Source organism: Zonotrichia albicollis, unplaced genomic scaffold, assembly GCF_047830755.1.
Source record: "Zonotrichia albicollis isolate bZonAlb1 unplaced genomic scaffold, bZonAlb1.hap1 Scaffold_254, whole genome shotgun sequence".
In the NCBI taxonomy this organism is placed as follows: domain Eukaryota; kingdom Metazoa; phylum Chordata; class Aves; order Passeriformes; family Passerellidae; genus Zonotrichia; species Zonotrichia albicollis.
Genome location: NW_027428428.1, coordinates 456,649 through 484,148, shown reverse-complemented (window position 1 = coordinate 484,148; position 27,500 = coordinate 456,649). Strand labels below are relative to the sequence as shown.

At 53.9% G+C, this 27,500-nt stretch overlaps 1 protein-coding gene across 1 annotated transcript in view; it reads left to right on the top strand.

Annotated features, from left to right (window-relative positions):
- The first annotated feature begins 229 nt into the window (after positions 1–229).
- The window catches only part of LOC141727776 (serine/threonine-protein kinase pim-1-like), a 39,036-nt gene continuing 11,765 nt past the window's right edge, over positions 230–27,500 (top strand). Inside the window, exons 1-6 of the mRNA XM_074534062.1 lie at positions 230–266; positions 10,198–10,304; positions 10,428–10,478; positions 10,676–11,042; positions 11,685–11,861; positions 12,110–12,141. Coding sequence (XP_074390163.1) covers positions 230–266; positions 10,198–10,304; positions 10,428–10,478; positions 10,676–11,042; positions 11,685–11,861; positions 12,110–12,141 — 771 coding nt within the window. The remainder of the gene's footprint in view (positions 267–10,197; positions 10,305–10,427; positions 10,479–10,675; positions 11,043–11,684; positions 11,862–12,109; positions 12,142–27,500) is intronic.

Genomic DNA, 27,500 nt, shown 5'->3' with positions numbered 1-27,500 from the left:
ATTAATGATATCATACAGTGGCTGGTGTTGCTGATAGGCCTGCTCTATTTAGCATTTAGAGAGAAGGGGTGACTTACCTGGATCACCACCCTGACACCAACCCCAGAATCTAATACGCCACCAGAGTCTGGGGATGCTGCTGTCCCAGAGCCTGACCCTAGCCCACATCCCACCCCAGATGTGAACTACCCAGATTGGCTGGGGGGGTCTGGTGAAGGAGATACGTGAGATGGACCAGACGCTGAAGGAATACACTTCCCCAGCTGGTGAGAAGCCCTCCGTCTGCCTTGAAGAGGGAAAATCTAATAGTGCAGCAGCAGAACCCATAGATGTTACAACTGTCCAGGTTCCAGCTGAATTGCAAAGGCAGACACAGCCAGCAGCAGTTGCCCCTCTAGAAACAAAGAGATCTAAGACAAAAGCAGAGCACCCAGATAAAAGACAGCCCTCACAACCCACAGGGGAGCAAGATGTTGCAATCATCACCGAGTCCCTGACGTACAAAAGTCTCCGTAATCTGAGCACCGACATTGTATGACGGGGACGTGAGGCTTGTACAACCTGGCTGCTTTGTGTCTGAGATCTTTTGAGTACAAGCGTCCAGCTGGATGGTGGTGAGGCAAGAATTTGGGACCCTTGACCCACGACTCAGGTATCAATCAGATTGTTAAAAGGAGCCAGGGTCTCTTTCCCTCTGGGAGCAGCTTTTAATGAGTGTCAGAGAGAGGTTTGGCCACAGGGAGAGAATGCAGGACCAGCACCACAGAATGTGCTGGAAGACCCTTGAGGAAGGGATCCAACAGCTGAGAGAAGTGGCAGAATTAGAGGTACTCTTTGGGAGGGATGGACAGCATGATAATGACCCCGACAAAGTCAGGTGCACAGGGCAAATGTTGTGGAGCCTGGCAAATCTGGGGCCATACCAATACACCACCTTTATTGCAACAATTAATGCTGATAACAACCAAGAGGCAGTGGGTTCTGTAGCCAACAAGCTTAAGAATTATGAAAGCATGATCAATGGACTGATGCAGGCTCATGTCTCTGCTGTGATTAAGGACCTCAAAGAGATGAGGGAGGTGGTGAGGGGAGAGGTGAGGAGGAACAGTTCCCACATTGCACCACTGTGAGTCACAGGGCCCAGAGTCAGAGCTCAACGTTCCCCAGCTAGAGAGAGGGGGGGTACACCCCACGGGCTGACCTGTGTTTTTTCTGCGTAACCGTGGGGAAGACATGGGAAGGTGGGATGGAAAACACACTTCTGTCCTGGCAGCACGGGTGCGTCAGCTCAAGGAGGGAAACACAAATCAAGGAAACTCCAGTAAAGTGAAGGTAGCCTCAGCCTCCCATGACCGAGCTGCTGAGTATGATCTGTCAGATCCCCTGGAAGGTACCTCTACCATGAATACCCAGGGTTAGAGGGGCCTTGCCTCCAGCCAGGGAGAGGCACCAGAAAACTGGATTTTCTGGACGGTGTGGATCCGATGGCCTGGCACATCAGAACCACAAAAGTAAGATGCCTTATTGATACTGGTGCTCAGTGTACCCTGATACCATTGGGACATGTGGGGGCAGAACCTGTTTCCATTGCCAGGGTGACGGGGGGAACACAGCAATTGACCCTGTTAGAAGCCGAGGTGAGCCTGACTGGGAAAGAGTGGAAAAAACATCCCATTTGACTGGCCCAGAAGCCCCGTGTATTCTGGGCATAGATTTCCTCTTGAACGGCTATTACAAAGACCCAAAGGGACTCAGATGGGCTTTTGGCATAGCTGCTGTGGAGGCAGAAAACATCAAGCAGTTGAACACTTTGCCTGGACTATCAGAAAACCCGTCTGCAGTAGGACTCCTGAAGGTGGAAGAGCAAAGACCACCAATTGCCACCTCAACAGTGCACCGCCGGCAGTATCAAATGAATCAAGATGCCATGATCCCCATCCACAAAATGATCCGTGAGCTGGAGAGCCAAGGGCTGGTCCGCAAGACCCACTCACCCTTCAACAGCCTCACTTGGCCTGTGCGTAAATCTGAAGGAGAATGGAGATTGACTGTGGACTGTCGTGCATTGAATGAAGTGACTCCACCACTGAGCGCTGCTGTGCCGGACATTCTGGAACTCCAGTATGAGCTGGAGTCCAAGGCAGCAAAGTGCTTTGCCACCATTGGCATTGCTAACACATTTTTCTCCATTCCTGTGGCAGCAGAATGCAGGCCTCAGTTTGCTTTCACCTGGAGGGGAGTGCAGTACACCTGGAACCGACTGCCCCAGGGGTGGAAGCACAGCCCCACCATCTGCCATGGACTGATCCAGGCTGCACTGGAAAAGGGTGAGGCTCCAGAGCACCTGCAGTACATCGATGACATCATTGTGTGGGGGAACACGGCAATGGAAGTATTTGAGAAAGGAGAGAGGATCATCAGGATTCTGCTAGAAGCCAGCTTTGCTGTCAAGAAGAGCAAAGTCAAGGGATGTGCCAAAGAGATCCAGTGTATGGGAGTGAAGTGGCAAGACGGACGGCGTCAGATTCTCACTGAGGTCATCAACAAAACCACTACGATGTCTCCACCAACTAGCAAGAAGGAAATGCAATCTTTCCTGGGTGCCATAGGTTTTGGAGAATGCACATTCCTGAATAAAGTAAGATTGTGAGCCCTCTTTAGCTGCAAGAAGAACGAGTTCCACTGGGGTCCTGAACAGCAACAAGCCTTTGCCCAGATCAAGCAGGACATTGCTCATGCAGTAGCCCTTGGCCCAGTCAGGACAGGACCAGAGGTGAAGAATGTGCTCTACTCTGCAGCCAGGAACCATGGCTTGTCCTGGAGCCTTTGGCAGAAGGTGCCTGGGGAGACTCAAGGCCAACCACTGGGATTTTTGAGTCAAAGCTACAGAGGCTCTGAAGCCAATTACACTCCCACAGAGAAGGAAATCTTGGAGTCCAGGCTGCCTCAGAGGTGATTGGTACCGAAGCGCAACTCCCCCTGACACCCTGACTACCAGTGCTGGGGTGGATGTTTAAAGGAAAGGTTCCCACTACCGACCACACCACTGACACTACATGGAGTAAATGGATTGCTCTTATTACACAGCATGCCAATATTGGAAACCTGAATCGCCCTGGGATTCTGGAGATAATTACAAACTGGCCGGAAGGTGAGAACTTTGGTCTTGCTAATGAAGAGGAACAAAAACCAGTGACACGGGCTGAAGAGGCTCCTCCATACAACCAACTGCCCCCAGAGGAAACACGCTACGCTCTTTTCACTGACAGCTCCTGTCGCATCGTAGGGATGAACCGGAAGTGGAAAGCAGCTGTATGGAGCCCCACACGATAGGCTGCACAAGCTACCGAAGGAGAAGGTGGATCAAGCCAACTTGCTGAACTCAAAGCTGTTCAACTGGCCCTGGACATTGCTGAGAGAGAGAAATGGCCAAAGTTCTACCTCTACACTGATTCATGGATAGTAGCCAATGCTCTGTGGGGATGGCTGGAGAGGTAGAAAGAGGCAAACTGGCAGCATAGAGGAAAACCAATCTGGGCTGCTGAAGAGTGGAAAGACATTGCTACCAGGGTAGGGAGGCTACCTGTGAAGGTCCGCCATGTAGATGCCCATGTCCCCAAGAGCAGGGCCAATGAGGAACACCAAAACAATGAGCAGGTAGACCAAGCTGCAAAGATAGGGGTGTCCAAAATAGACCTAGATTGGGAACATAAGGGAGAGTTATTCCTAGCTCGATGGGCCCATGACGCCTCAGGCCACCAGGGCAGAGATGTCACCTATAAGTGGGCACGAAACCGAGGGGTGGATCTAACCATGGACAGTATCTCTCAGGTTATCCATGACTGTGAGACGTGTGCTGCCATCAAGCAGGCCAAGTGAGTGAAGCCTCTGTGGTACGGTGGGCGGTGGTCCAAGTACAAGTAGGGGGAGGCCTGGCAGATTGACTACATCACACTGCCCCAGACACGCCAGGGCAAGCGCTACGTGCTGACCATGGTGGAGGCCACCACTGGATGGCTGGAAACCTACCCTGTGTCTCATGCTACAGCCCGGAACACCATCCTGGGCCTGGAAAAGCAAGTTCTGTGGAGACATGGCACCCCTGAGAGGATTGAGTCAGACAATGGGACTCATTTCAAGAACAGCCTTATCAACACCTGGGCTAGGGAACATGGCATTGAGTGGGTGTACCATATCCCCTACCATGCTCCAGCTGCAGGAAAAGTGGAGAGGTACAATGGGTTACTAAAAACCCAGTTGAAAGCTTTGGGTGGTGAATCTTTCAAGAATTGGGAGCAGCATCTAGCAAAAGCCACCTGGTTAGTTAACACCCGAGGTTCCACCAACCGAGCAGGTCCCGCCCAGTCTGAGTCCCTGAATGTAATAGAAGGGGACAAAGTCTCAGTGGTACATATCAGAGGTTTGTTAGGGAAGACTGTGTGGATCAATTCTGCCTCGAGTACAGACAAACCCATTCGTGGGGTTGTCTTTTCTCAGGGACCAGGTTGCACGTGGTGGATAATGCAAAGAGATGGAACAACACGATGTGTACCTCAGGGAGATCTGATTGTGGGGTAAGAATGATATGCAATATCACTGTTCATTGGATGTTACTGCTATTGTCTGTACATTAAACCATACAGACATGAGTTAGAAGGAAATGTGTAAGAGTTGAAGGTCTGGGCAAGTGATAGATGGAGCTTTAAGTGACTAAAGTGAAAAGGGGCTCTGCAGCTCTGTAATACAGGGCCTGGATTCAGTGGTCCAGTGTGGGGATGTGATGAAGGCATGATGGGTATTGCTTGTAATTTTGGGGAAACAGATGGAAATTTTGTATGAATAATGCATGATGTGTTGTAGTATGTTGATGATATGGGGATAAGGGGTGGAATGTCCTGGGGTGATGTTATGATGCTTGTATCCCCATTCATCTGTTCTGTGCCTTTAAGACCGACTCTGAAGAGTGGAAGTTTTGTTTGGGTTTCTCTTATCAGGGACACAGAGACAAACAGTGCATAGGGCTGTTTTTCACTTCTTGCTTCAGCTTGCTGCTTTGCTTGCTCTCTTTTCTGCTCTCGCTTCTGCTCTGCTTTGGCCTCTGCTCATTAGCTAGTTTAGCTAAACAGTCCACATCCCTTCCTGGACTGTTTCTCCTCTCCTGTTTCTGTGACCATCTCGAACCTGCTCCGGACTGGGACCCGGGAACACCGACGGTTCAGCTGCAGCAGCTGCCCCAGCACCGGAGGGACTGAGAACAGAGCAACCACCCCCGAAAGAGACTTTCTGATTTTGTCATCTTTCTCAGAGCGGTGTCATCGGCTATTGTTCATTTTGTGTGCTGGGGGGTGTTGTTCCTGAAATAAACAGGCTCTTTCCACCTCTCTCCAAAGAAATTTTTTCCTGAACCGGTTGGGGGGAGGGGCCGTGTGGGTTTTGCTTTCTGGAGGGGCCCTCCTTTGCAGATTCTTTGGCAAATTTGCCCTAAACCAGGACACTGAGTCACGCCGGGAAGAAAAGGCAGCGAGGGGCTCCAGCCCAGCTGCTTCATTGCCCTGCCTGCTTCATGGAGCTCTGCCATGGGAGAAAGCTGATGCCGGACGAGCCCCTGAGCTTCCATCAGCTGCTGGAACTGCTCTGTGACAGCTCCTGTTCTTCCGAGAGAGACCCTGGCACCTTCTTGTAACACGTGTCATGGTGGGATTCGGTTTGTTAATAAACTGTGGGGGGTTTTCCACTTTCATCTATCAGTAATAATTTCCTATTGCTGGAAAGGGGTTGTTGGAACACTTTAGAGGAGACGACTTATTGCACAATATCCTGTTTGAAGTTGTCTGAAACTGTGTGAGACAGATGGCTTCACACAGGAGCATCCCCAAGGCTGCTGAGGGCAAGGCACAGAGGAAGACAAACCCAGTATTTCTGATGGAAACTCCTTGACACCAAACCAACCTGAGCTGTCAAACAGCAGACCTGATGTTTCACGACATGGGCCAAAGGGGAAACCTTTCAGTGTGTTTGGTCCAGGCTGGGTTATGCTCGAGGCAAAGGTGTGTCAGTGTGTTGGATAATACTCTTTTCTTGACCTAGAGATGGGGACACTGAGAGGTGTTTTAAAAACTTATATTCCATTTTCAGTCTCATGAGAAGGATGAGAAAATACACATAATTTACACCATCACAATCAGAAGCCAACTATTTCCTAATTACAGTAGTTCTTGGTCTATCAGATTTTTGCCATGCCATGTTGTAGATGCCTTAAAGCCAATTATTTAAAACTACCCCTTGTGGGTCCCACTAAAATGCATCTTTCGTAGCTCTATTTTTCCAAAGTCTTATTTGCAAGGCCATCTTTTGAAACTTTTTTCTAGCTCCATTTCTCTCTCAACAATATCTGTCCTACTCCATGGCATTTTTAAGTTAGCATTTCTTGTCTCAAGATTTATATACAGATTCATACGGTGTGGGCCTTCTATTAGGCTCTAAAAACTTTCTACAAATCCATTTCCCACATCAGTGCACTTGGCTCCTTCTCTCCTCATTGTGCCTGGCAAGCACAGGAGCCCAGAGCTCCTGCAGAACCCATCACCGCACTCAGTGGGAGCAAACTTGTGTCCAGTCCTCGCCTGGAGCTGTGGTGCCCAGCATTCCACCTCACTGGAATGAGGAACTGTTCCTGCTCTTTCAGAAGGAGCTAAGGAGCTTTGGCCTTCAGGTCAATTGTCTGCAGGCTCCTGCAGTGCCTGGTGCTGCTCCCTTGCCAGAGGCACCCCAGGCCAGGGGGACACATCTGGGCTGCTGTGTCTGGCTCTGGGGCTCCCTGTTCTGGGCAGTGAGGAGGAGCTGCAGAGGCTCTGCAGGACTGACAGGATGGGCTTAGGGGCTGGCAGGAGAAGCTGAGGGACCTGGGCTGCTGGAGCTTCTGAAGAGGAGGCCCAGGGCTCCTCCTGCAACTGCTGCAAGGGTGGTTTCAGAGAATCCCAGAATCAGCAAGGGTGGAAGAGGCCATGGAGGTCATCAAGTCCAACCTGTGCCCTGACAACGCCTTGTCTCCCCTGAGCCTCCTCCAGGATAAACAACTGCAGCTCCCTCAGCCACTCCTCACAGGACTTGTGTTCTTCCAGACCCCTCCTCAGCCTTGTTGCCCTTCTCTGGACACACTCCAGCCCTTCCATGTCCTTCCTAAATTAGGGGGCCCCAGAACTGGAAACAGCACTCGAGGTGCTGCCCAAGCAGTGCTGAGCACAGGGGAAGAATCCCTGTCCTACTCCTGCTGGCCACACCATTCCTGAGCCGGGCCAGGAGCCATTGGCCTTCTTGGCCACCTGGGCACACTGCTGCCTCATGTCCAGCCTGCTGTCCCTCAGTCCCTGCAGGTCCCTTTCTGCCTGGCTGCTGTCCAGCCCCTCTGGCACCTTGTTGAGGGGGGGATGCAGGGAGGGAACGGGTCCAGATCCAATCCTTCCTGAACTGTGGTGTTTGCTGGCACTGCCAGTTCCCAGATCTTGATATTTCCATATTCTGTCACAGTCCAAGTCCAGCAATTTGCTGGCAAAGAAAGCCAAAATCAAGCAAATACCTGGTACCTACAGCAACCCCATCTCATGTTTGCTGACACCCCCAGTACCCAGATCCGGAATTTTTCAGATGCCTGCACAGTATAATTCCAGCAATTTGCTGGCACAGAAAATAAGCATCTGGCAATTTCCCAGTGCCGGCACATTCCACACCAAGATCTGGCATGCGCTGGCACTGCCAGTGCCCACATCTGGCAATTTTCCTCTTCTGGCACCACCCATATCCAGAATTTGCTGGCAAAGAAAGCTAAAACCTGGCAATTTCCCCTTGCCAGCACTGCCCAATCTGGACTTTGTTGGCAGCAGGATCCCAAGAAAGATGGAAGGAAAGAAGGAAAGAAAAGAGGAAGGCATCCAGACCCAGTCCTTCCTGGAGCCTGCAGCCTGAAATGGGCTGTTTGCTGGCACTGCCAGTGCCCAGATCTGGAAATTTCCCTATTCTGGCACAGCCCAAGTGCAGCAATTTGCTGGCACAGAAATCCAAAACCTGTGGCAGCTTCCTGCTACTGGGTCTAGCACCACCCACATCTTGTGTTTCCTGCACCAGAACCAAGATTTGGAAATTTCTCAGTGCCAGCAGAGCCCAAATCTGGCAGATTTCTGTCGCTGGCAATGACACCACCCAGATCTGGTGTTTGCTGGCAGCGCCAGCGCCCAGATCTGAAAACTTCCTGGTGCTGGCACAGCCCAAGTCCAGTGATTTGCTGGCACAGAAAGCCAAAATTCGGAAATCTGCAGGTTCTGGCTGCAGCACCATCCAGATCTAGTGTTTTCTGGGACCGCCAGTGCCCAGATTTGGAAATTTCCCGATGCCTTCACAGCCCAGGTCTAGCAATTTGGTTTTAGCTAGCTTAGGAAGAGAAGTTCCTTGGACTGTGACTTTCCTTTTTCTTGGAACTGTTTAAACCTGCTCTGGACTGAAAACCCAGACAAACACCGGCACCAGCTCACCCCTGTGGCCCACCGAGCTCTGGGACGCTGCATTCCAGTGCCACAGGGACTTAAAAGAGACCGAGTGAGCCAACTACAACCCACAAAAAGGACTTTCTGAATTTGCCATTTCTTCAGCACTGTCAGAGGTTTGATTTCATATTATTCATTTTTCATGCTTGTGAACATTTTACTTGTTAAATAGCCTGGGGTTTTTTTTCACTTTTCTCGAGGGAAGTCTTTTCCTGACCTAGTAGGGGGAGGGGCCGCTTGAACTTGCTCTCCAGACGGACCCCTTTTGGAGATTTCCTCCCCAAATTTGCCCTAAGCCAGCACAAACAGTTACAATGAAAATTGCACCAGTGGCATAATTTCCTGGTGGCAAATCTTGTGACAGAAAATTGACCTTATTCTCCATGAGAGATTCTTGGGAAGAGCAGACAGGAGAAGATTCCTGGAAAACTGAAACAGCTTTCCAGAAGTGAAATGAAAATGAAAGAAACAATCCAAGATGCTTTCCTCTATTTATTTCTATGCTCCCCTTTTCCATGTTGCACTACTTCTCCATCCCAGTAATTCCAGATGCACTGCACCTCTAAGATCGGTGACTTAGTGATTTTTAGACACTCTAAAACACCATGAGCCAAATACAGTTTTCCTTCCCCTGGTTTTACAGGAAAGCAACACTGGAGGTGTCAGTGCAGTGCTGGGCTCAGGTAGGAATCCTACCCCAAGGGAAGGTGCCCTGACAGTGTTTGACCCTCAGCAAGGACAATGCCCAGCAGCAAGCGAGGGGATCGCTGTGCCAGTGTGCAGGAGTCAGGGCTCTGCATCTGCGCTCAGCGCTGCAAAGTTCCCGTGTTTGGGCAGACGGAGGGGCTGTCCCCGGGGTGCGCGGAGCTCGAACGTGGGGCTCGTGGGGCGAGCGGGGAACGGACACGGGGACGAACGGCCCCGGTGCTTCAGTTGCAGCGGCGGCAGCGGCGGCAGCAGCGGCGGCGGCAGCACCGGCGGCAGCGGCGGCAGCAGCGGCGGCAGCGGAAGCGGCGGCAGCAAAGAGATATTTTGAATACTCTCTTTCTTTCTCTTCTCTCTTTCTTTCTCTCTCCCTCCCTTTCCCGCTGACGGGCACCCTTCTCTGGGGGTCCCTTGCCCGGCATCCCTCTCCTCTCCCCGCCTCCCTGTCCCCTGCAGGGCCGGGCCATGCTCCCGGCCCGCCCCCGGCCCCGGGCGGGGCTGCCCCGTGCCCGGCCCCGGCCGTCCCGCCGCGGTCTCGCCTCCGCCCGGCTCTGGCTGTACTGGCGGTGGCGCTGCTGGGCGGGCATCAGTGCCTGGTGCGGGGGCGGCATCGCCGCCCTTTGCCTCCGCCTGGCCCGAGCCCGGCCCCGGCCCCGGCCCCGGCCCCGGCCCCAGCCCCGCCCCCCGCCCTGGTCCCGGCCCCGGCCCCGGCCCCTGCCCCGGCTCCTCCCGGGGCCCGCGGAGCACACACGCGGCGCGGCCGCTCCCGCCGCCTCCGCTGCGGCTTCCCCGGCCCGAGCTCCGCCGCTCGGCAGCGCGGCCGCCGGCCCCGAGCCTCCCGTGCCGCGTTCCCGGGAGCGAACGCCTGGGCATGGCCGGCCCGGGGCGGGTGAGGGGCGCTCGGGGGCCGTTGCTGGCCCCGGGCCGAGCGCTGACAGCCGCGTCCCGCCCGCAGGGACGGCGCAGGAGGCCCTGCAGGAGCGGTATCGGCTGGGATCGCTGCTGGGGCGCGGCGGCTTCGGCAGAGTCTTCGCGGCCACGCGGCTCTCGGACGGCGCCCCGGTGAGCGGCGGGGCCGGCGGCGGGCGCAGGAGGAGGGGATGGAGGAGGAGGAGGACGGAGGGCAGAGGATGGGGCACGCAGTGCGGGCGGCGAGCTGAGCCCGCTGCTGGCCTTGGCTTGCAGGTGGCCATCAAAAGGGTGCCACGGAACCGCGTCCGTCACTGGGGCGAGCTGGTGAGTGAGCGGGGCCAGCAGCCGGGGCTGCCGGCCAGGGATGAGCCGGGGCCCGGCACGGTGGGAGCCGCCAGGACGCCCCGAGGGAGAGCGGGCGTGGGGCCAGCGCAGGGCGCAGAGCATCCCGGGCTGGCTGAGGGCTTCCCCAGGCCTGGCACGGCATCGGCCCCGCTGACGGCATCGTGCTCCTCCCGCAGCCCGACGGCACCAGCGCACCCCTGGAGATCGTGCTGCTGGCCAAGGTGTCCACTGGCTTCCCCGGTGTGGTCCAGCTGCTGGAGTGGCTCGAGCTCCCCAACTGCATCGTGATGGTGCTGGAGCGGCCAGAGCAGTGTCAGGACCTGCATCGTTTCATTGGGGCACGGCGGTTCCTGCCCGAGGAGGAGGCGCGGGAGCTGTTCCGCCAGGTGCTGGAGGCCGTGCGGCACTGCACCAGCTGCGGGGTCCTGCACAGGGACATCAAGCCAGAGAACATCCTGGTTGACCTGGACACCGGGCAGGCCAAGCTGATTGACTTTGGCTGTGGCACCTACCTGCAGGACACAGTCTACACTCACTTTGCAGGTGAGCCTACCCAGGGCTGTGCTCCCGCTGCTGACATCTCATGGCCCAACATCTCACAGCCCAAGCTGGCTGTGGCAGTGGTGATTCTCCCTTTTGCTGCCAGTCAGGGCACTGAATCTTCAGCTGAGTTGCTTTAGAGCGGGGCTGGGTGGGCAGCCATCTTCCAGCCCTGCTGGCAGCCTTTGCCAGCCACTCTGCCCAGGACTGGGGCTGGGCTGCGGCAGCCAGCCCGACCAAAACCCCCGTGGGTGGGGGTAGCAGAGAGGGAGGGTGGACCCTGTGCCCCAGCCAGTTTGGTGTGCAAATGAGAGGAAGGGCTTGGGCTGCTCCACTCGCCCTGTTTCCCTTGGCTTCATAATATTTTTGGGGAAATGCAGGCAGGGAGGATAAGGGCATGTTTTTTCCCCAGCATGGAGTGGGTTTTTCCTTTGCATGTCATGGTCGGGCCTAGCCAGGGCTGCCCTCTTCCAGCACCAGAGGCTTCTTTTCCAACCCTAACTTTGTGCACAAGTCCCAGATGCTGGCGAGAGGGCAGTGGTCACCCTGTGTGCCCCTGATGCAGCCCCCACGGGCCCAGGGATGCTGGGGCCAGGCTCTGGGAGCAGCAGCATCCCCCTGATGAACTCCATCTGTATTCCATAGGAACACTGTCCTACAGCCCCCCGGAATGGAACGACTTTGGCTGGTACCATGGCGAGGCAGCAACAATCTGGTCCCTGGGCATCCTGCTGCACCAGATGGTCTGCGGGGAGCACCCTTTCAGGAGGGGCCGGAACCTCAGCTGGGGCCAGCTCCCGCTGCCACAAGGGCTCTCTCAAGGTGGATCCTCTTCTCTGGGCACGGGGGGAATCCCAGTGCTGGGAGCCAGCAGCGGGATCGTGGGCATCCCGCTCTGGCAGCTGCTGAGGAGGTGGCACATGTCCTGCTCTCCTCCAAAACAGGGAATTGGTGGGAAAGTTTAGGCCCAGCTCAGAGCGCATCCAGCATGGCCTGGGCATGGGAACAATGGGGTAAAGCAGACAGGAGCCTTCTCTGGCTGACCATCAGTTTCTGCTTTCTCCCCCCAGAGTGCAAAGACCTGATCTGGTGGTGTTTATCCGTGAACTCCTTGGACAGACCCACACTGGAAGACCTGTTCTGTGTTCCTTGGATGCAGGATATTCCTCTGCCATAGAAGAAGGGAGAGCGCCACAGGCACACTTTGATCCAGGGCCCTGGTAAGTTCCTGCTCCACATTTGCCTTGGCAATGAGAAGCAAAGGAACCCAACCCTTTTTGTGCTGCCAGTGTCACTGCACCGGGGTCATGGGATGGGAACACACAGCCCTTGTGCTGGAGCTGAGCTGCTCTGCCCAGCACTGGTGGCTGCCATCCCAGCTGGTTTTGCTTGTCCTGGTTGCCTGACAGCTGGGGCCCTGGGCAGAGCCCTGAGAGCCTGGTCTGCCCGCAGGGAAGGAGAAGGAGCCCCTGGAGAAGCTGTACCGGGTGGGGATGATGATGATGCTGCTGCTGCTGGAGACAGCGAGGGTGACATCAAGGATGACAAGCTCTTCCTCAGCCTGGCCACTGGAGGCTGAAGGTGATGCACTTTGATTCTGGCACCTTCTTCAAAGCCAAACTCCACGGGGAATTTGCAGATGAGTCCCCATCTGGGGAAATTCTGCCAGATTTGGGCATGACCCAGCCTGGCGGGGAACCAAAGGCTCCCCCTTTGCTGGGGCAGATGCAACTCATTCTTCAGTCGCTGCCCAGCTGCTTTTGGCATGGCTGGGAGGATGGGCTGGGGCGGGTACAAAATGGGAGTGGGCTCCTGGCCCTGCCAACAGCCCCCAGCACCCACCGTGCCCCGGGCTGGGGCTGGGGCTGGGGCAGCCAGCCCGACACAAACCAACCCCATGGTGGGAGCAGAGGTGGGGCTCCAGAACCTGTGCACAGCTGCTTTGCTGTGCAGGCAAGGAAGGGCTTGGGCTGCTCCACTGCCCTTGTTTGCTTTGGGGTCACTGTGATTTTGGGGGACAGTGCAGGGGGGAAGAGAGAAAGTGTGGGATTCCCTCAGCCATGGCTGACTTTTTCCCTGGCATGTGGGGGTTGGGCCTTCCTCAAGGCCCTCACAAGATAAGAGTTTTTACTGTTTTTCTCGTTTTCCCTTTTTGTCTCTAAACTCTTTTCAATAATGTGTTGTTTGTTATTCCAGAGGAAGCATTCGAGGTGGTCCAGTGTGGATGGGGAAGTGCTTGGGAGCAGCTGTGGCGTGGATGGGCCGTGCCCTTGGAGAAGGCTGAGGCCATGGTTTGGGAGCAGCTTTTCTTCCAGCCGTGGCTGGTGTGAGGTGGGTCCCTGTGTGCTTGGCAGGGTGGGATCAGAGCTTTTGGGAGCTGGCAGCGAGCACAGGAGCATCCTGCTCTGGGCAGCTGCTGAGGGCTGGATGTGCCGTGGCTGGCTGCAGGCTGGGCACATTGTGCTGCCCTCCTGCTCTGTGCCAAAGGCAGCAGGGATGGGCAGCTCTGGGCACAGCTCTGGGCACAGCCAGCATGGCCTGGGCACCGCAGGCCTTGGCACACGGGCACAGGAGCCCTCAGCTGACGGGCGGTTTCTGCTTTCTCTCCTCGCAGCCGGGCTCTGCGGGTGCTGAGGCTGCTCTGGGCTCTGCCAGGGCTCTGCTGGGCTCAGCCCTGGGCCCAGCTGGGCTGGCCCTGCCCTCACATTGCTCTGACAGCTTTGCATCAGACGAGCCCGTTGTGAGCACAGCGCCTGAGCTTTCTGCTTTGGCCGGTGAGTGAGACTCTGCTGCAGGCCCAGAGATTGCAGCTGGGGACACACATCCAACTGGCAAGGACCCAAACTCTTCACAGTCCCAGCTGAATGCCTGGATCTGTACAGGGTGTTTTGTCTGTCCTGTTCTTCCTTCTTTACTGGCTGGAATTGTGCAATTGCACTTTCTTCCTCCTCTAGCAGTGCCACGAGTGGGCCAAAGCTGGCGAGTGGGCTGTGTTCCTGAGGCAGTGCAGTCTGGAGCTGGTGGATGGAGAATTGCCCTTCTGCACTGCCAAACCAGAGCAAAAAGCCGTAAGTGGGACTTTGTGTCTCTAAGAAATCCCTGACAATTAGAACAGGAATGTGCAGCTCATTCGCAGGGTGAGAAGGAAGATCATCTTCTAAAGGATGTGAGGTTTGACAGAGTTTCCATTCCCAGTCCTGCTTGGAGCTGGAAGGGCACAAAGCAATTTCCTCTTGCTTTGAGCACAATTTCAAATACCAATGTAGGGAACAAAGCCCAAAATCTTTTAAGAGGCTTTTGAGGTCACAAAGATGGATCCATGCCATCAGCACATTTACAATGTAAAGAACTGAGTTCTCTTTTGAAAAAGATCATTTACCTCTTAATGCAAAGAATGTATCTTTGCATTTATGTTTTGTTTTTTTCACTAACATTGTGTTATGTTTTTTCACTAATACTTGGATTTTATGCTTATCTTTTACAATTTACCTATTTTTTTCCTTTTTCCTTTTTTTCCCTTTCAATAGAAAACATGTCCTATCAAAGGAATGTCCTTTGTTCCTGGTTCCCGTGTGGAGCAGCTCCCTTCCTGCTGGCTGAGCTGCTCAGGCAGAGCCCGGCAGCTCCTGGCCCTGCAGGGCTGAGGCCTTTCCCCGTTGCTGGGCACAGACTGATGGAGCAGCACTGCTGAACACGGGCACACAGAGGGACCAGCAGCAGCTGCCTTTGGCCACCTGAGGCTCCAGGGCCCAAACTCTGAGCAGCCAGGGCTGGAAGAGACTGGCAGGATCTGGTCCCTGACTCTGGGGCAGGGCTGCACAAATGACCCCGCAGCAGCAGCAGCAGCAGCAGCACATGGAGCTGACTTTGAGCACAGCCCCTGCCCCTCTTCCCTCCCGTGTGCAGCGGTGTCACAGCAGCCTGAGGCACCTGGGAGCCCCCAGTGCCAGCAGGGACTGGAGATGGCAGCCCTGGTCTCCTGGGGGCTGTGCAAGGAACGGAGCTGGGCACTCCCTGTCCATGGGGAGCTTCCAGATGGAAAAGGCTGCTGTGCCCAGGCAGCTGCAAAGGCAGAGAAAGGAGGCTCTGGAGCACTGGATCTGTGCCAGTGCCACAGTCCTGGGCAGCAGCCAGCGAGCCCTGGGGGAGCAGAGGGCACAGCAAGAGGGACAGAACCAGGCAATGGCAGAGACTGGAGAGAGCCAGGCCTGGGAGCAGGAACAGCTGCTCCATTGCACTCTTGGAGAAAGCTCTTGGCTGGTTGAAAGCGCTGAAAGGCGTGAAGGGCAGAGAGGAGGCCACAACAAACAATGCTCCTGTTTGCACAGCCTCCCCTCTCTGTGTCCCAGAAGGAATTGCATTGAGTGGATTCGTCTCTCCCAGTCGTCTCGTTCAGCATGAGCAGCTCAGCACCAGGAGCTTAAGGAGCTGAAGCCTCAGGCCACAGGAGCTGGGCAAGAGGGAACTTCGTAAGCAAAGTAATGCTGCTAAAATAGCCCCAGCTGAATGCAGTGGATAGAATCATAGAATCACAGAATCCTCTCTGTTGGAAAAGCCCTCTGAGCTCACCCAGTGCAGCCGGGCACCCAGCAGTGCCAAGCCCAGCACTAAACCACATCCCTCAAGTGCCAAGGCCTGGACACAGCCCTGAGTGAGGCCTGGACAGCAGGCCCTGAGCCAAAGGTGGCCTCTGGATGAACCTTCCAACCAAAGGTTATCTTTGTATCTGCTCCCTGATGAAATATGCATGGTCATTAGCATTGAGATAGATGTAGCCACTCCTTAGTGAAACATGTATTGACCTTTGTGTATTTAGAAGCCAGACAAAGCCATGGAATCTGACATCTGGCCTTGTTTGGGGCTGTATGGTCAAAGTCACCTCCCTTGGTTCCTCCTTGAGCCCTGGCCAGGCTTTGGGAGGGACCCAAGAGGAGGATGAAAGCAGATGTTGCCACACTAGCAGTGCTGTCAGTTTGTTCATTCAGCACTGTCAGAGCTGGGCCTTCTCGCAGCGGGGTTGGAGCCTCACCTGGGGTTGGAGGCACCTGCAGGAATTCCCAGTGCCCAGGAGTGGCTCTGCAGCCCTTGGCTGTGACAGCTTCCCCAGCTGCTGTGTGGGTCTGGGGGATGGTAAAGGCTGAGGGTAAATGCTGCTGGATCTTTGTTAATCACTGCAGGCAATCTTTGGTGGGGATGGTTGGGTGCATTGCTGAGCTGCTCCTTTGGTGATTCTTTGCTGCTCTGAACTGCAGGAAATGACACTGATTCCTTCAGCTGGAGTCTGTGGCTTTGGTGCTGACCCTGCCCACTGGTAAAACAAAACTGGACCAGTCTGTCCAGATGCCAACAAAATGTCACTTGTTCAGTGTCAGTGTGAGGAATCAGTCCCCTCAGAAATTCCCAGCTGGGAAGTCCTTCCCTGGAGTTCCCTGGCTCTGGAGTGGGCTGAGGTCGGAGCCCTGTGTGAGCAGTGGGGCAGTCGGGTAAAAGAAGCTGCACCCCTGGATTTCTTCAAATGCATCCAAAAATTGCATATGGAAAAGGAAAAGACTTTGTGTGTTTGGGCAGACAAAGATGAATTTGTTAAGAGTACATAGGTAACAGCACCTTCAGAAGGAGCAATTATTGTTGGAATGCTCCCACATGGAGCAACAGGAAAAGGTTTTAATCTTGAGCTCAGATGCATTTGTACAAGTGAAATATCGGTATAATAAATAACAATATATGTATTTATAGAATAATAAGGCATTATTATATATGTATATAATATTTATATGTCTTTATATATATATATGTTTTTAACTATCTGTCTATATGTATATCGATATGTATATCTATATATAAAATAATAATAATGTGAAATAGTGCTGACAATGCTAATTTGGTAGCTTTGGCAGCTCAGGGATGTAACACTAAATACCCTACAGAACAGGACTGGCCAAGACCCTAATGTCAGTGGTCAACTTTGTGAGATTGTATACAATGAAAAAGGGAGGAAGGGAGGAAATTGGCTATTTTTACTGGGTGTGCTGATACTGTGATGCAGAGTGCTTTGTCTGTTCCTGTGAAAAATACAGTGATCTGCCTGCAGGGTTTTTCATGTACCAGACTATCCACAAGCTGCAGGATTGGTTGTGCAGGTGAAGGGGTTGTTAAAAGAGCCGTTGGAAAAATGAGGAGATGGGAACCTTTGTCCATGGAGAACCCATCTCCCAGATGTGCTCCATGCCTTTAACAATGGCCCACTGGGAAAATGAAATCCCCTGGCTGTGCACGGCTGCCCCCAATTTGCAAATCCAGCCATGGGCAGTGAGACTTGGGCTGCCTGGGAAATTGTTCTGGTTGTGATGGCCCCTGGCAGGGCCAGCCCAGAGGCTGCAGGGCTGGTCCTTCATGCATTGGAATTAATGAGGAGAAATTCAAAGCAAATGAGAGCTATCAGTACTGAAACAGGAGTTCAGATTCCTCCAGGACACTTTGCTTTGGTAACTGCTCCCTTGGAACTTGGCCTTGGAAAGTGTTCCTGTCATGGCAAGACGAATTGATGCAGAATGTAAAGGAGAAATTACAGTAATTCTGTTAAACAATAGTGACCAGGATTGGATTATTCAACCTCATGACAGTGTAGGACCATTATTGATATTGCAACTTTAAGAGCAATTGATAAAAAAGGAGATCCAGCTCCAGTCACCACCATTTGTGGAGATAAAGGGTTTGGATCCAGCAGCCCTAATAATGGAGCCAGAATGTGGGTCCAGAGGCCAAAAGGCCCTCCCGAGGCAGCTGAAGGAACAGCTCCTACGAAAGACAACTCTGAGTCCTGAAACCTGGGCAGGAACAATGGGAATGTGTCCCTGCAGCCAAGGATTCTGTGTGAGAACCAGTGGATCTGACAGGAGATTGTTTTGCCCATCCTGCCAGACCAAATCTCCCTGTTTGCCCCAAGGGCCCCTTTGAGAAATGCTCTGATCCACGGGGCTCCATGTGAAGGCTGCTGTGACACTGAGGGACTTGCACAGGAATTCCATCCAGGAGCCTGGGTGCCCATAAGGGACTGGGACCCAGCCCCTTCCAGCCAGAGGGGAAAGGGCTCCCCAAGCCTTGTTAGCCCAGACAGCATGGTAAAGCTGAACAGCAAAGGGCCTGGGGGCATTATTCTGGGCTGAAAAAGGTGCCAGCTCCAGGGACAACAGAATTCTTGTTCCTAACTCAAATGAGATTGAGAAAAAAGAATGAAGAATGGTGTCACTGAAGTACTACTGATGTCTGTAAGGTGTACCTTGATAGTCAGCCAGAATCTTTGTCTGCCACAAACACCTCTAGTGTTTCACCAAGGGATTGGTCATCAAAATGTAATGATGGGTTATGATGGATTGCTGAGCTTCTTTTGTAATTCTTTGCTAATGATGATGTGCTTTTCTGAGCTTATCCTTTTGTAAATCTTTGCAGCTGTGCATGATATAAATGACACAATTCCTTCAGTTGGTGTCTGTGTCTTTGGTAGTGACCCTGCCCAAGGGTGAAACAGGGCCCCCTCTTGCCTAAGTGTTACCTGGGAAGGCAAAAGCCCTCACTCCAAAATTCCCCCCTTCCTCCTTGTTCCCCCCTTCACACCCTGAGCATGATGTGCTCTGGTCTGGGGTGTGCCAGGGTCAATTGGGGTCCCCTGTCCTGGCTGTGTCCCCTGCCCAGCTCCCCCGCAGCCCCAGCCCCTCCCCAGCGTGGCTGACGAGGGGCAGGACAGGCCTTGGCTGTGCTGCAGCTCAGCAAGAACAAAACCATCTCTGCGTGCTCAGCCCTGTGCTCAGCACCCGGCCCAGCAGTGTCTCAGTGCCAGAGGCTGTGCCCTCAGTCCCTGCCAGGGGTTTCCATGGCAACTGCCAGGCCAGGTGACCCAGGTGTCCACCCCAGTGCCCGTTGCCATGGAAACAGTGCCCAGCCCTGCCCCTTTCTGTCTGGCTGACCTGGCCTTTGGCCCTGGCAGTGCCGGTGGCTGCTGGTTCCTGGTGCATGAGCGCCCAGCGCGGCACAGGGCAGGTGGCCATGGCACAGCCCCCAGCAAGGGATCCCCTCTGGCTCTGGGCACTGACACCAGCCCTGAGCAAGGGCCCAGGGCAGCTTTCCATGGCCACCAACCATCACAACAGCTCCGGGCATTGGTTGCCATGGCACCAAACCAAGGAATGGGTCCCCCATGGCCGTTGCCATGGCACCTGGTGGCACCAACGAGTGTCACTGCAATTGTACCTGGAGCAGCCCTGGCACTCCTTTGTCCTGAGGGTTGCCATGGCAGCTGAGGACAGCATCAGCAGGTGCTCTGCAAGGCCCCTGGGGCAGACGGGAAGGAGCAGCAGAGCAGGGGCTGATCCATCCCCAGTGCACTGCACAGCCCAGGGCAGCATCACAGAGCGTCCTCATGGAGCTGCCAACAACATCCCCCCTCTGCAGCCCTGGCCTCTCCCCCAGCTCACACAGGTGCCCCATCCTTGCAGGCACAGACACGGCAGCACTGGCTCAGCAGCCCCTGTTTGCATTGCACAGAGCAGGGGGAGCACCCCCATGCTGTTGGTGTGGGGACATGAACCTGAGGGAGCACAAATGCCATCAGCCCCTGGGGCCAGCAAGGGCTGGGGGACACCAGGGAAACCACTCAGCTTTGTCCTGGCTTCTGCAGTCAGCCAGAAAGTTTGTTCCCATCAGCTGGGAGTTTCCTGTCTCACTGCAGATGCTGTTGCTCAGAGCCAGGGCTGCCTGACAGCCACCCTCAAACTGCCCTGAGCATTTCCTTTCCATTACCTTTGCTTTCTTTACTTTTCACTGCAACAAATTTGTTCTTTTTGCTCATCACAGGGCACTTAGAACTGGACACAGCACTCTAGGTGCTGCCCAACCAGTGCGGAGCACACGGGAAGAATCCCTGCCGTGTTCCTGCTGGCCACACTGTTCCTGATCCAGGCCAGGAGCCATTGGCCTTCTTGCCCACCTGGGCACACTGCTGGCTCATGTCCAGCTTGCTGTCCATCAGTCCCTGCAGATCCCTTTCTGCCTGGCCACTCTCCAGCCACTCTGTCCCCAGCCTGTAGTGCTGCAGGGGTTGTTGTGGCCAAAGTGCAGGACCTGGCACTTGGACTTGTTAAACCTCACCTTGTTGGATTTGGGTCCTGGATCCAGCCTGTCCAGGGCCCTGTGCAGAGCCCTCCTACCCTGCAGCAGATCAACACTCCCAGCCAAATTGGTGTCACCAGGATTCCATGAGGCCCCAAAGCATCCCAATGGTCTCCATGATTCCATGAGGCCTCCCAGTATCACAATGTCTCTTTGGTTCCATGGGACCCCTTGGTGTCACAAAATCCCTTGGATCCTTGGGCCCCGCAGTCTCACAATGCCACTATGGCCCCCAGTGTCCTGCAGTGTCACAATGGATCCTTGGTTCCATGAGGTGTCTGAGTGTAGCAATGCTCTCCTTGCCTCCACAGTGTCACAAGGGCCTCTTCGTCCCAAGGGCCACCACGGTGTCCAACATGTTTCCTTCATTCCAGGAGTCCCTGAGGAGCAGCATTGGCCTCTTGGTTCCATGGGGCCCTGCAGTGTCACAATGGCCCATCGTGACACCAGGTTCTGCTCTGTCGCAATGCTCTGCATGGTTCCACAAGGCCCTGCAGGGTCACAGAGGCTTCTTGGTTCCATGAGGCCTCAGAGTGCCACAATGAATTCCTTGGTGCTGCAGTGTCACAATGGAGCTCTGGTGACACAAGATCCTACAGTGTCACCAGAGACCCTTGGTTCCACGGGGCACCACAGTGTCACAATTGTTCCCTCAGTTCCCAGAGTCCCTGCAATGGTGCACTGGCCCCTCGATTCCATTGTTTCCAGGCTTTCCCTGGAAACTCTCCTTGGTTCCACAGTGGCACAATGGCCCCTTGGTTCCACAAGACCCTGCAGGGTCACAGTGGCCTCTGTGGTTCCAGCAGGACCCAGACTGTCACAATGGACTCCTTGCTTCCATTAAGCCCCACAGTGTCACAATGGCCCCCTGCATCTGCGCTGCCATGTCACACACAGTGTCACCATTGTCCCCTTAGTGCCACCAGGCCCCTTGCTTAGTGTCACAATGGCCCCTTGCTTCCCCAGGGCCCTGCAGTGTCACAATCATCAGAGTCAACCAGGCTGCAAAGGACCTTGGAGAGCATCCAGTCCAACCTGGAACGTAACATCACCTTATCACCCAGACCGTAGCACCTGGTGCCACATCCAGTCTTTCCTTAAACACCTCCAGGGATGGTGACTCACTTGTTCCTGATCCATAGGATTCCCAGGGTTTGGATGAGGGAAATGGTGGGTAAGTGGGGGGGACAAAGCGTTACTGATCGTCAGCTTTAAGCTCTTGATTTTAATATTTATTCAGACTGCATTAGAAGGTGCTGGGGGTCAATATCAATTGGACATTACTGATATTGGTCTATAAACAGGAAAAGAAAACTTAACAGGATAAATCAATTCTGTCTTCATTGTTTTCAATATAGTTTCTTCAGTTTGAATACACTTCAGAAATGTGTCTTATTAACCACAAAAGAATTGAAAATCTAGAGTATTCCCTGTGGCTTTTCTTGTTCAGACGTTGTGAACAAATGTTGATGAGCCTTTTCCCATGAACTCCTGAACTGAAGAGGTCAAGAAAGAAGAGGCCTCTGCAGTAGGAAAATTCATCATCAAACTCCAAGTGGCTGAGAACCCATCCCCATCAGGGCAGAAATGAACAGAAATGGGCCCAGCTTTGTAGCTCCCCCAGCTTTGGCATGGGCCCTGGGCCTGGAGCAGGAGCAGCTCTTGGGCGCCCCAAGGCCGGGGCTCTTGTGCGGCCCTGGGCAGATGGGATGGCAGCAGGGGCTGCAGAGCTCTCAGCACCTCAGCCCGAGGGGAGCAGGGCAGCCAGGGAGCCTCCTTTGGCCTTGGCCAAGAACCTTCCCCCATGGCTGCGGCTGAGTCCTGTGGCAGCTGCAGCTGCTGCTGTGCCCTTGCCAGGGGCTGAGGCCATGGGGCAGTGCCCAGAGCAGCCTGGCCTGAGCAGAGCTGTGGGGCCAGAGCCGGCTGGGCTGGGCTGGGGAGAGGCCCTTGGTGCTGCCAAGAGCTCAGGGCAGCTGGCAGAGCTTGCAGGGAGCTGGGCTGGGCTCAGAGAGCCCGGCCCAGAAACCATCAGTGCCCATCTCAGCCTGGCTGAGCGTGCAGGGGCAGGACTCAGGCAAGGCCTTGTGGGGCAGGGCCAGTGCCTGTGCAAGGCATTGCAAACAGGCAAGTGGCCCAGAGAGGAGGCTGCTCTGTGCCCTTGGTGGCATGGACAGAGCAGAGAAGGGGCCCAGGACATTTGCCAGCACCAGCCTCTGTCCCCATGCATTGGCAGCCCTGGCTGCTGAGCCCAGCTTTGGCCTGGGCTGAGTTTGGCTGTGGCCCAGCTCCATCCTCCTGCGGGGCTCAGGGCCTGTTCCCAGCCATGGCCAGCCCTGGCTGCCTCTCTGCTGGCCCAGAGGCAGGCAGAGCCCGGGGCAGGGCTGTCTGTGCAGCCCCACAGGTGCCACAGGCTCTGCAGGAGCTGGCAGAGGCTGCCCAGCAGGGAGGCCATGGGGCAAAGAGCCCCAAGGTTGCTGTGGGCACCACGGCACAGGGGCCGTTCCTAGCCGCAATGCTCCTGGCCTGGGCTGGGCCTGTACAGGGGCTGGGCCACCATGGCTGGGCCTGCACAGGGCCACAAAGGGGCCACACAGCCGCTGCTGGGGCTGACAGCAAGGCCAGGCACACACAATCAATTGCTGAGCATGGCCTGTGCTGGCCAGGCCTGACTGTGCCAAAGGCAGAGCTCAGCTGCTCTTGGGGGCTGCAGGAACCGTCCAGAGCCCAAAGAGACTCCATGGCTTTGCTGGAGACCAAGGCTGCAGCAGAGAAATGCAGGGCTGCTGCAGGATGGGGAGGGCATTGAATTCCAGCACACACCTCAGCTCTCTGATGATCCCAGCACCATGCTGGGCCCTGTTTCAGGCTGGAGCAGAGCAGATGTTGATGGGACAGGAGCCCTGAGGGGCTGTCAGGGACCTGCAGCTTGCAAGGTGCTCTGCTCTCCCTCAGGTGCTCTCTGAGACATCCTATTCCAGCTGGGCACCTCAGGGCACAAGTGGCACTGCCTGTCCATGGGTACACAGCTGATGTCTGCCCTGAAAGGAGAAGAGGTTTTAATACTGGTTAGTTTCCTAATATACAAATGGATCTTTGTTACCTGGGTCATTTGAGCATTTTTAAGCCATGGCAATTTTTTCCCACCAGGAACAGGAACTTCCTGGAAGTGTAATGATGGCAGAAGAACAAATACTGATCCTCCTGTGGACTTGTGTCACCAATATCCAGTGTATTGCTTCCTCTCAATCTTCCTTCATGTATTTCCAGCTCTCCTGGTTAGATGGCCATGTCTAAGGACGCCCCTTCACTAGAGCAGCTGGATCAATGTCTACCTTGCTGTTTTTTGATTTCCTCCTCCAGATGCTCTCTGGTCTTTCAAGTGCCCTTCAAATGACTGGTTTCATGCTTTGAGGTGCAGAGAGTTGCCCCATATTTCTGAAGTTCAATAAATATCATGTTAGTCAACATCTTAATTTCGTTTATATCTATCACTTAATTTTTCCTATGTCTTTGCCTAAAACTGTTATGTACAGAAATCCCTTGGGGATGGGGGACATTTCAGATGCTGTTGGTACATCACAGAGAGCTGAGGAAAGAGCTGTGAGCGATATTAAACGGTTCAAATGTTCGACTGTAGCATTGTGTGTGTTTTATATGGGTTTATTGTAAAGTTGGTTCTTTTTTATAAGTTAAGAATTTGGTTTGACCCTCTCTTCCCTCCATGTTCTTCCTCCTAATGGTTTGTTCCTCCTACCTGTTGCCTGCCAATCATTGTAACCGTCCCCTCTCATGTCAAGAATCTTCTATGTCACTCATCCCTCACCTAGAATATGATTTTTCCCTTCAGCCTTTTCCCTCCCCTGGGCCCTTCCTATTGGTTCAGTTGTGTCCATCGCTGCTCCCCTGGGTTTTGCTCATTGGTCCCTCGTGTCTCTTCTGTTGCCCCCATCCCCTTTTTAAGTGCCTCCCTAACGGTTTTTCCCTGACAATGTCACTGGCCCGGACTGGGCTAAAAAAGTGCCTTGGCATCCACATGCGTGTCCACTCCTTCATTCCATCACCTCAGTTCTTCACAGTCCTGCTCTCGCCTGCATCACCACACTGCAGACGGAGCCTCTACTCAGGGGTTCTTGCCGAGAACCTGGGAGTGGCGGGATTTGTAGTCTCCACTGGTCACTCCAGGAGCGGCTAGCCAGCCGGTCAGCTCCAGTGGCTGTGGAAGTGAGACTGCATTCAAAGTGTGTTTGTTGGCAAGAAACCTTTCTGTGCCTCTGAGTGTCACCAGGCCCTGACCCCAAAGGACACAAACCTGATGAGTTGTCATTCCCACTGCAGGTGCTGCACTTGGACCTTGGCTCTGCACAGGAGAGCTCTTCATCCCCTTTCTCTCTTTTCCTCCCTCTGGGCATGGAGGGAGCTCCTGACTTCAGTTGTGACTCGTGTGTGCAAAGAGCAAATCTGGGCAGAATTGGGGCAGGGAGGGTTTGGGGGGACCTTGGGATCTGTGCTGGGCACAGAAGGTTTTCCATTGCTCTGTCTGCTGTGGAAAGTGGATTCAATATCCAGCAGAGTAATGACTTTTACATTGATGGAACTGTGCCTTCCCTTGGCTTTGTTGACTAACAATAAATGAACATCTGTCAGTGTCTCAGGCAGCTCCTTCTCCAAGGAAAGCAGGTGGGAGTTGGAGCCAAGGAGCTGAAAGCTGCAGGTGCAGCCTGGGCTGGAGGGAGCTCAGATTTGCACAAGGCTGCTCTGAGTGCCAGGGCTTGGATGGGGGAAATGGTGGGGTGGGGGTAGGGACAGAGTTTTTTTGATTGTCAGCCATGAAGGGTCTTGATTTCCATATTTATTCAAACTGCATGAGGAGGTAGTTGGATTCAGTGTCAATTGGAGATTGCATATATCAATGAATTAACAGGAAAAAAAAAACTAAACAGGACCTGAAAAATCCTTTCTCACTGTCTTTTTAAATATATTGCATTCACTGCAGATATACTACTGAGATCTGTCTAATTAACCACAAATGATTTGAAAATTAAAATCAAATTATCCCCAGAGGCTTGGCTTGCTAAGGTGTTCTGAATGTTAATGAGCCCTGGGACACTGAATTCCTGCACTCAAGAGCTGAAGGCTGAACAAGCCTCTGGAGCAGGAAAATTCAGCAGCAGCCTCCAAGGTGCTGAGGATGTCAGCAGCCCCCACTGAGGCCATCCCTGCCCAGAGACCGTGGGGGAATGGGCAGACAAGGAGAGCGTCCCTGGGGCTGGGGCAGCACAACTCAGAGGCACCAGCGGCTCCAGCTGGGCAATGGAGTGTGGAATGTGGCTGGAAAAGCTCTGCCTGGGCTGGGCCAAGCTGGACACACAAGCCCTGACCCCCAACCCCCAAACAATTCTCTCAAGGAGACATTTAAAAGGAATTACAATTGTTTCCTTCCTCTGAGTTGGATGCACTAGAGAAATACCAACAAGAGATTCTCAGGAGCTCAAAACAGCAAACCAATCTTTACTGGGAATTTTAGAAAATCAGAGAAACTTTGGCAAAAGGTTTTCTATGACATTCAATCAACAAAAAACAGTTATCAACGCTTTAACTTGACGCATTCAACTTCAGAAACTCTATGCCTGTTCAATTTTATGTTAAAAAAAATTTGCAAGATGACTAAAACAGAAATAGACACAGAAAGAGAGAAAGACAAAAAAGATTTAGAGAAGCACACACAGAGCTATTAACTCCTGGATTCTAGCAGTGTTCAAATGGAAATTCCAAGAGGAGATAGGGTCCACAAATGTGCTTGCCTTGTTGTTAGCCTTAAACACCCCTTGGTCTCCCTGGGCCCCTCCCCCAGGTGGGACTTGGTGTCATTTGGTCCCTCAGGAGCTGGGCTGGGGCTGCAGAGGTGGCTGTGGAGCATTGCCTGTGCTGTGCCAGGGACTGGCAGCCACTGCTGGGCTGGGATAGAGGCTCTGGGGGGATTGGGGTTCCAGGGCAGTGCAGAGCTGGGGTTCCAGGGCAGGGCAAGGCTGGACCTGCCCCTTTCTCTCTCACACACAAAATGTTTCCAGCCAACAATCTCCTCCAGTCTGACACAACAGGCAATGTTGGAGGTGAAATCCCAATTCTGGTCTTGGGCACCTGGCTGAGAAGGACAGTTCTTTTCCAGAGGAAGGAAAGCACAGAGCCCCAGTGTTTGGAAGGCAGGTGAGAGCCTCACTAGGCCAAGGCCAGCTAGATTTGTGAGGTATGGCAGATTTTGTCTGGGAGCAGTCTTTGAATTTAGGGAATTTTGGAGGTAGAAATCCAATCTCGACCATGGGCGCCCGGAGAAGCAGGATGGTGTTTTCCCATAGGAAGGAGAGCATGGAGCCTCTCTAGTGTTTTGGGGATAGATGGGAGGTGACCTTTGTAAAACCACTGCAAGACAGACTTGTCCTGGCAGTATTCCTATGTGAACAATCCCTGGGTATAAGGAAATTTGGAGGTGAAATTGCGGTTCTGTCCACAGGTGCCTGGAGGAGAAGAAGAGCTCTTTTCAATTGGGAAGGAAGGCACGGAGCCCCATCATTTGAATAGGAGATGAGATGAGACCCTCAACATGTCAAGGTGATTTATCAGGCAGCCCCTGGGAGGCCAAACCAGCCAGACCTGTTTCATGTTCCCTTAGTTTTGTGGGGCCCCATATTGTCACAATGCTGCCTAGGATCCATGAGGCCCCACAGTGCCATGATGACAACTTGTTTCTATGGGGTCCAGCCGTGTCACAAGGGCAAAGTCGTGCAGTGTCACAATGGACCCTTGGGTTGATGGGGTCCCACAATGTCACACTGGCCCCTAGGTTCCAGAAGGCTCTGCAGTGTCACAATGGTCCCAATGATTCCATGAGGCCTTGCTGTGTCACAATGATCTCCGTGGTTCCCCAGGCCCCACAATGTCATGTCACTCCTCTGTTCCATGAGCCCTGCAATGTCACAATGGACCTTTGGACCCTGGGGCTTTGCTGTGTCACAATGGTCTCCTTTGGCTCCACACTGTCACAATGGGCCATTGATGATAGGAGATATAATAAAGCCTCTATTCTGGCCTTATTATCAAGCAGTGCAAGATAGCCCGGGAGCCCAGTCCTCAGGGAGACAGGGTGCCCTAAAGCTAGGCTAGCCCGAGGCTGATGCTGCGGGCTAACCCCCTTAGCAAGCTTGGTGATTACCAGCTCTTTTGTGGTTGCAAGCTCTCTTAGGATCTCAGCTCTTGCTTGCTAGGTAGGTTGCCCTTGGCTGAGGGCAGCTGTAGGCGAGA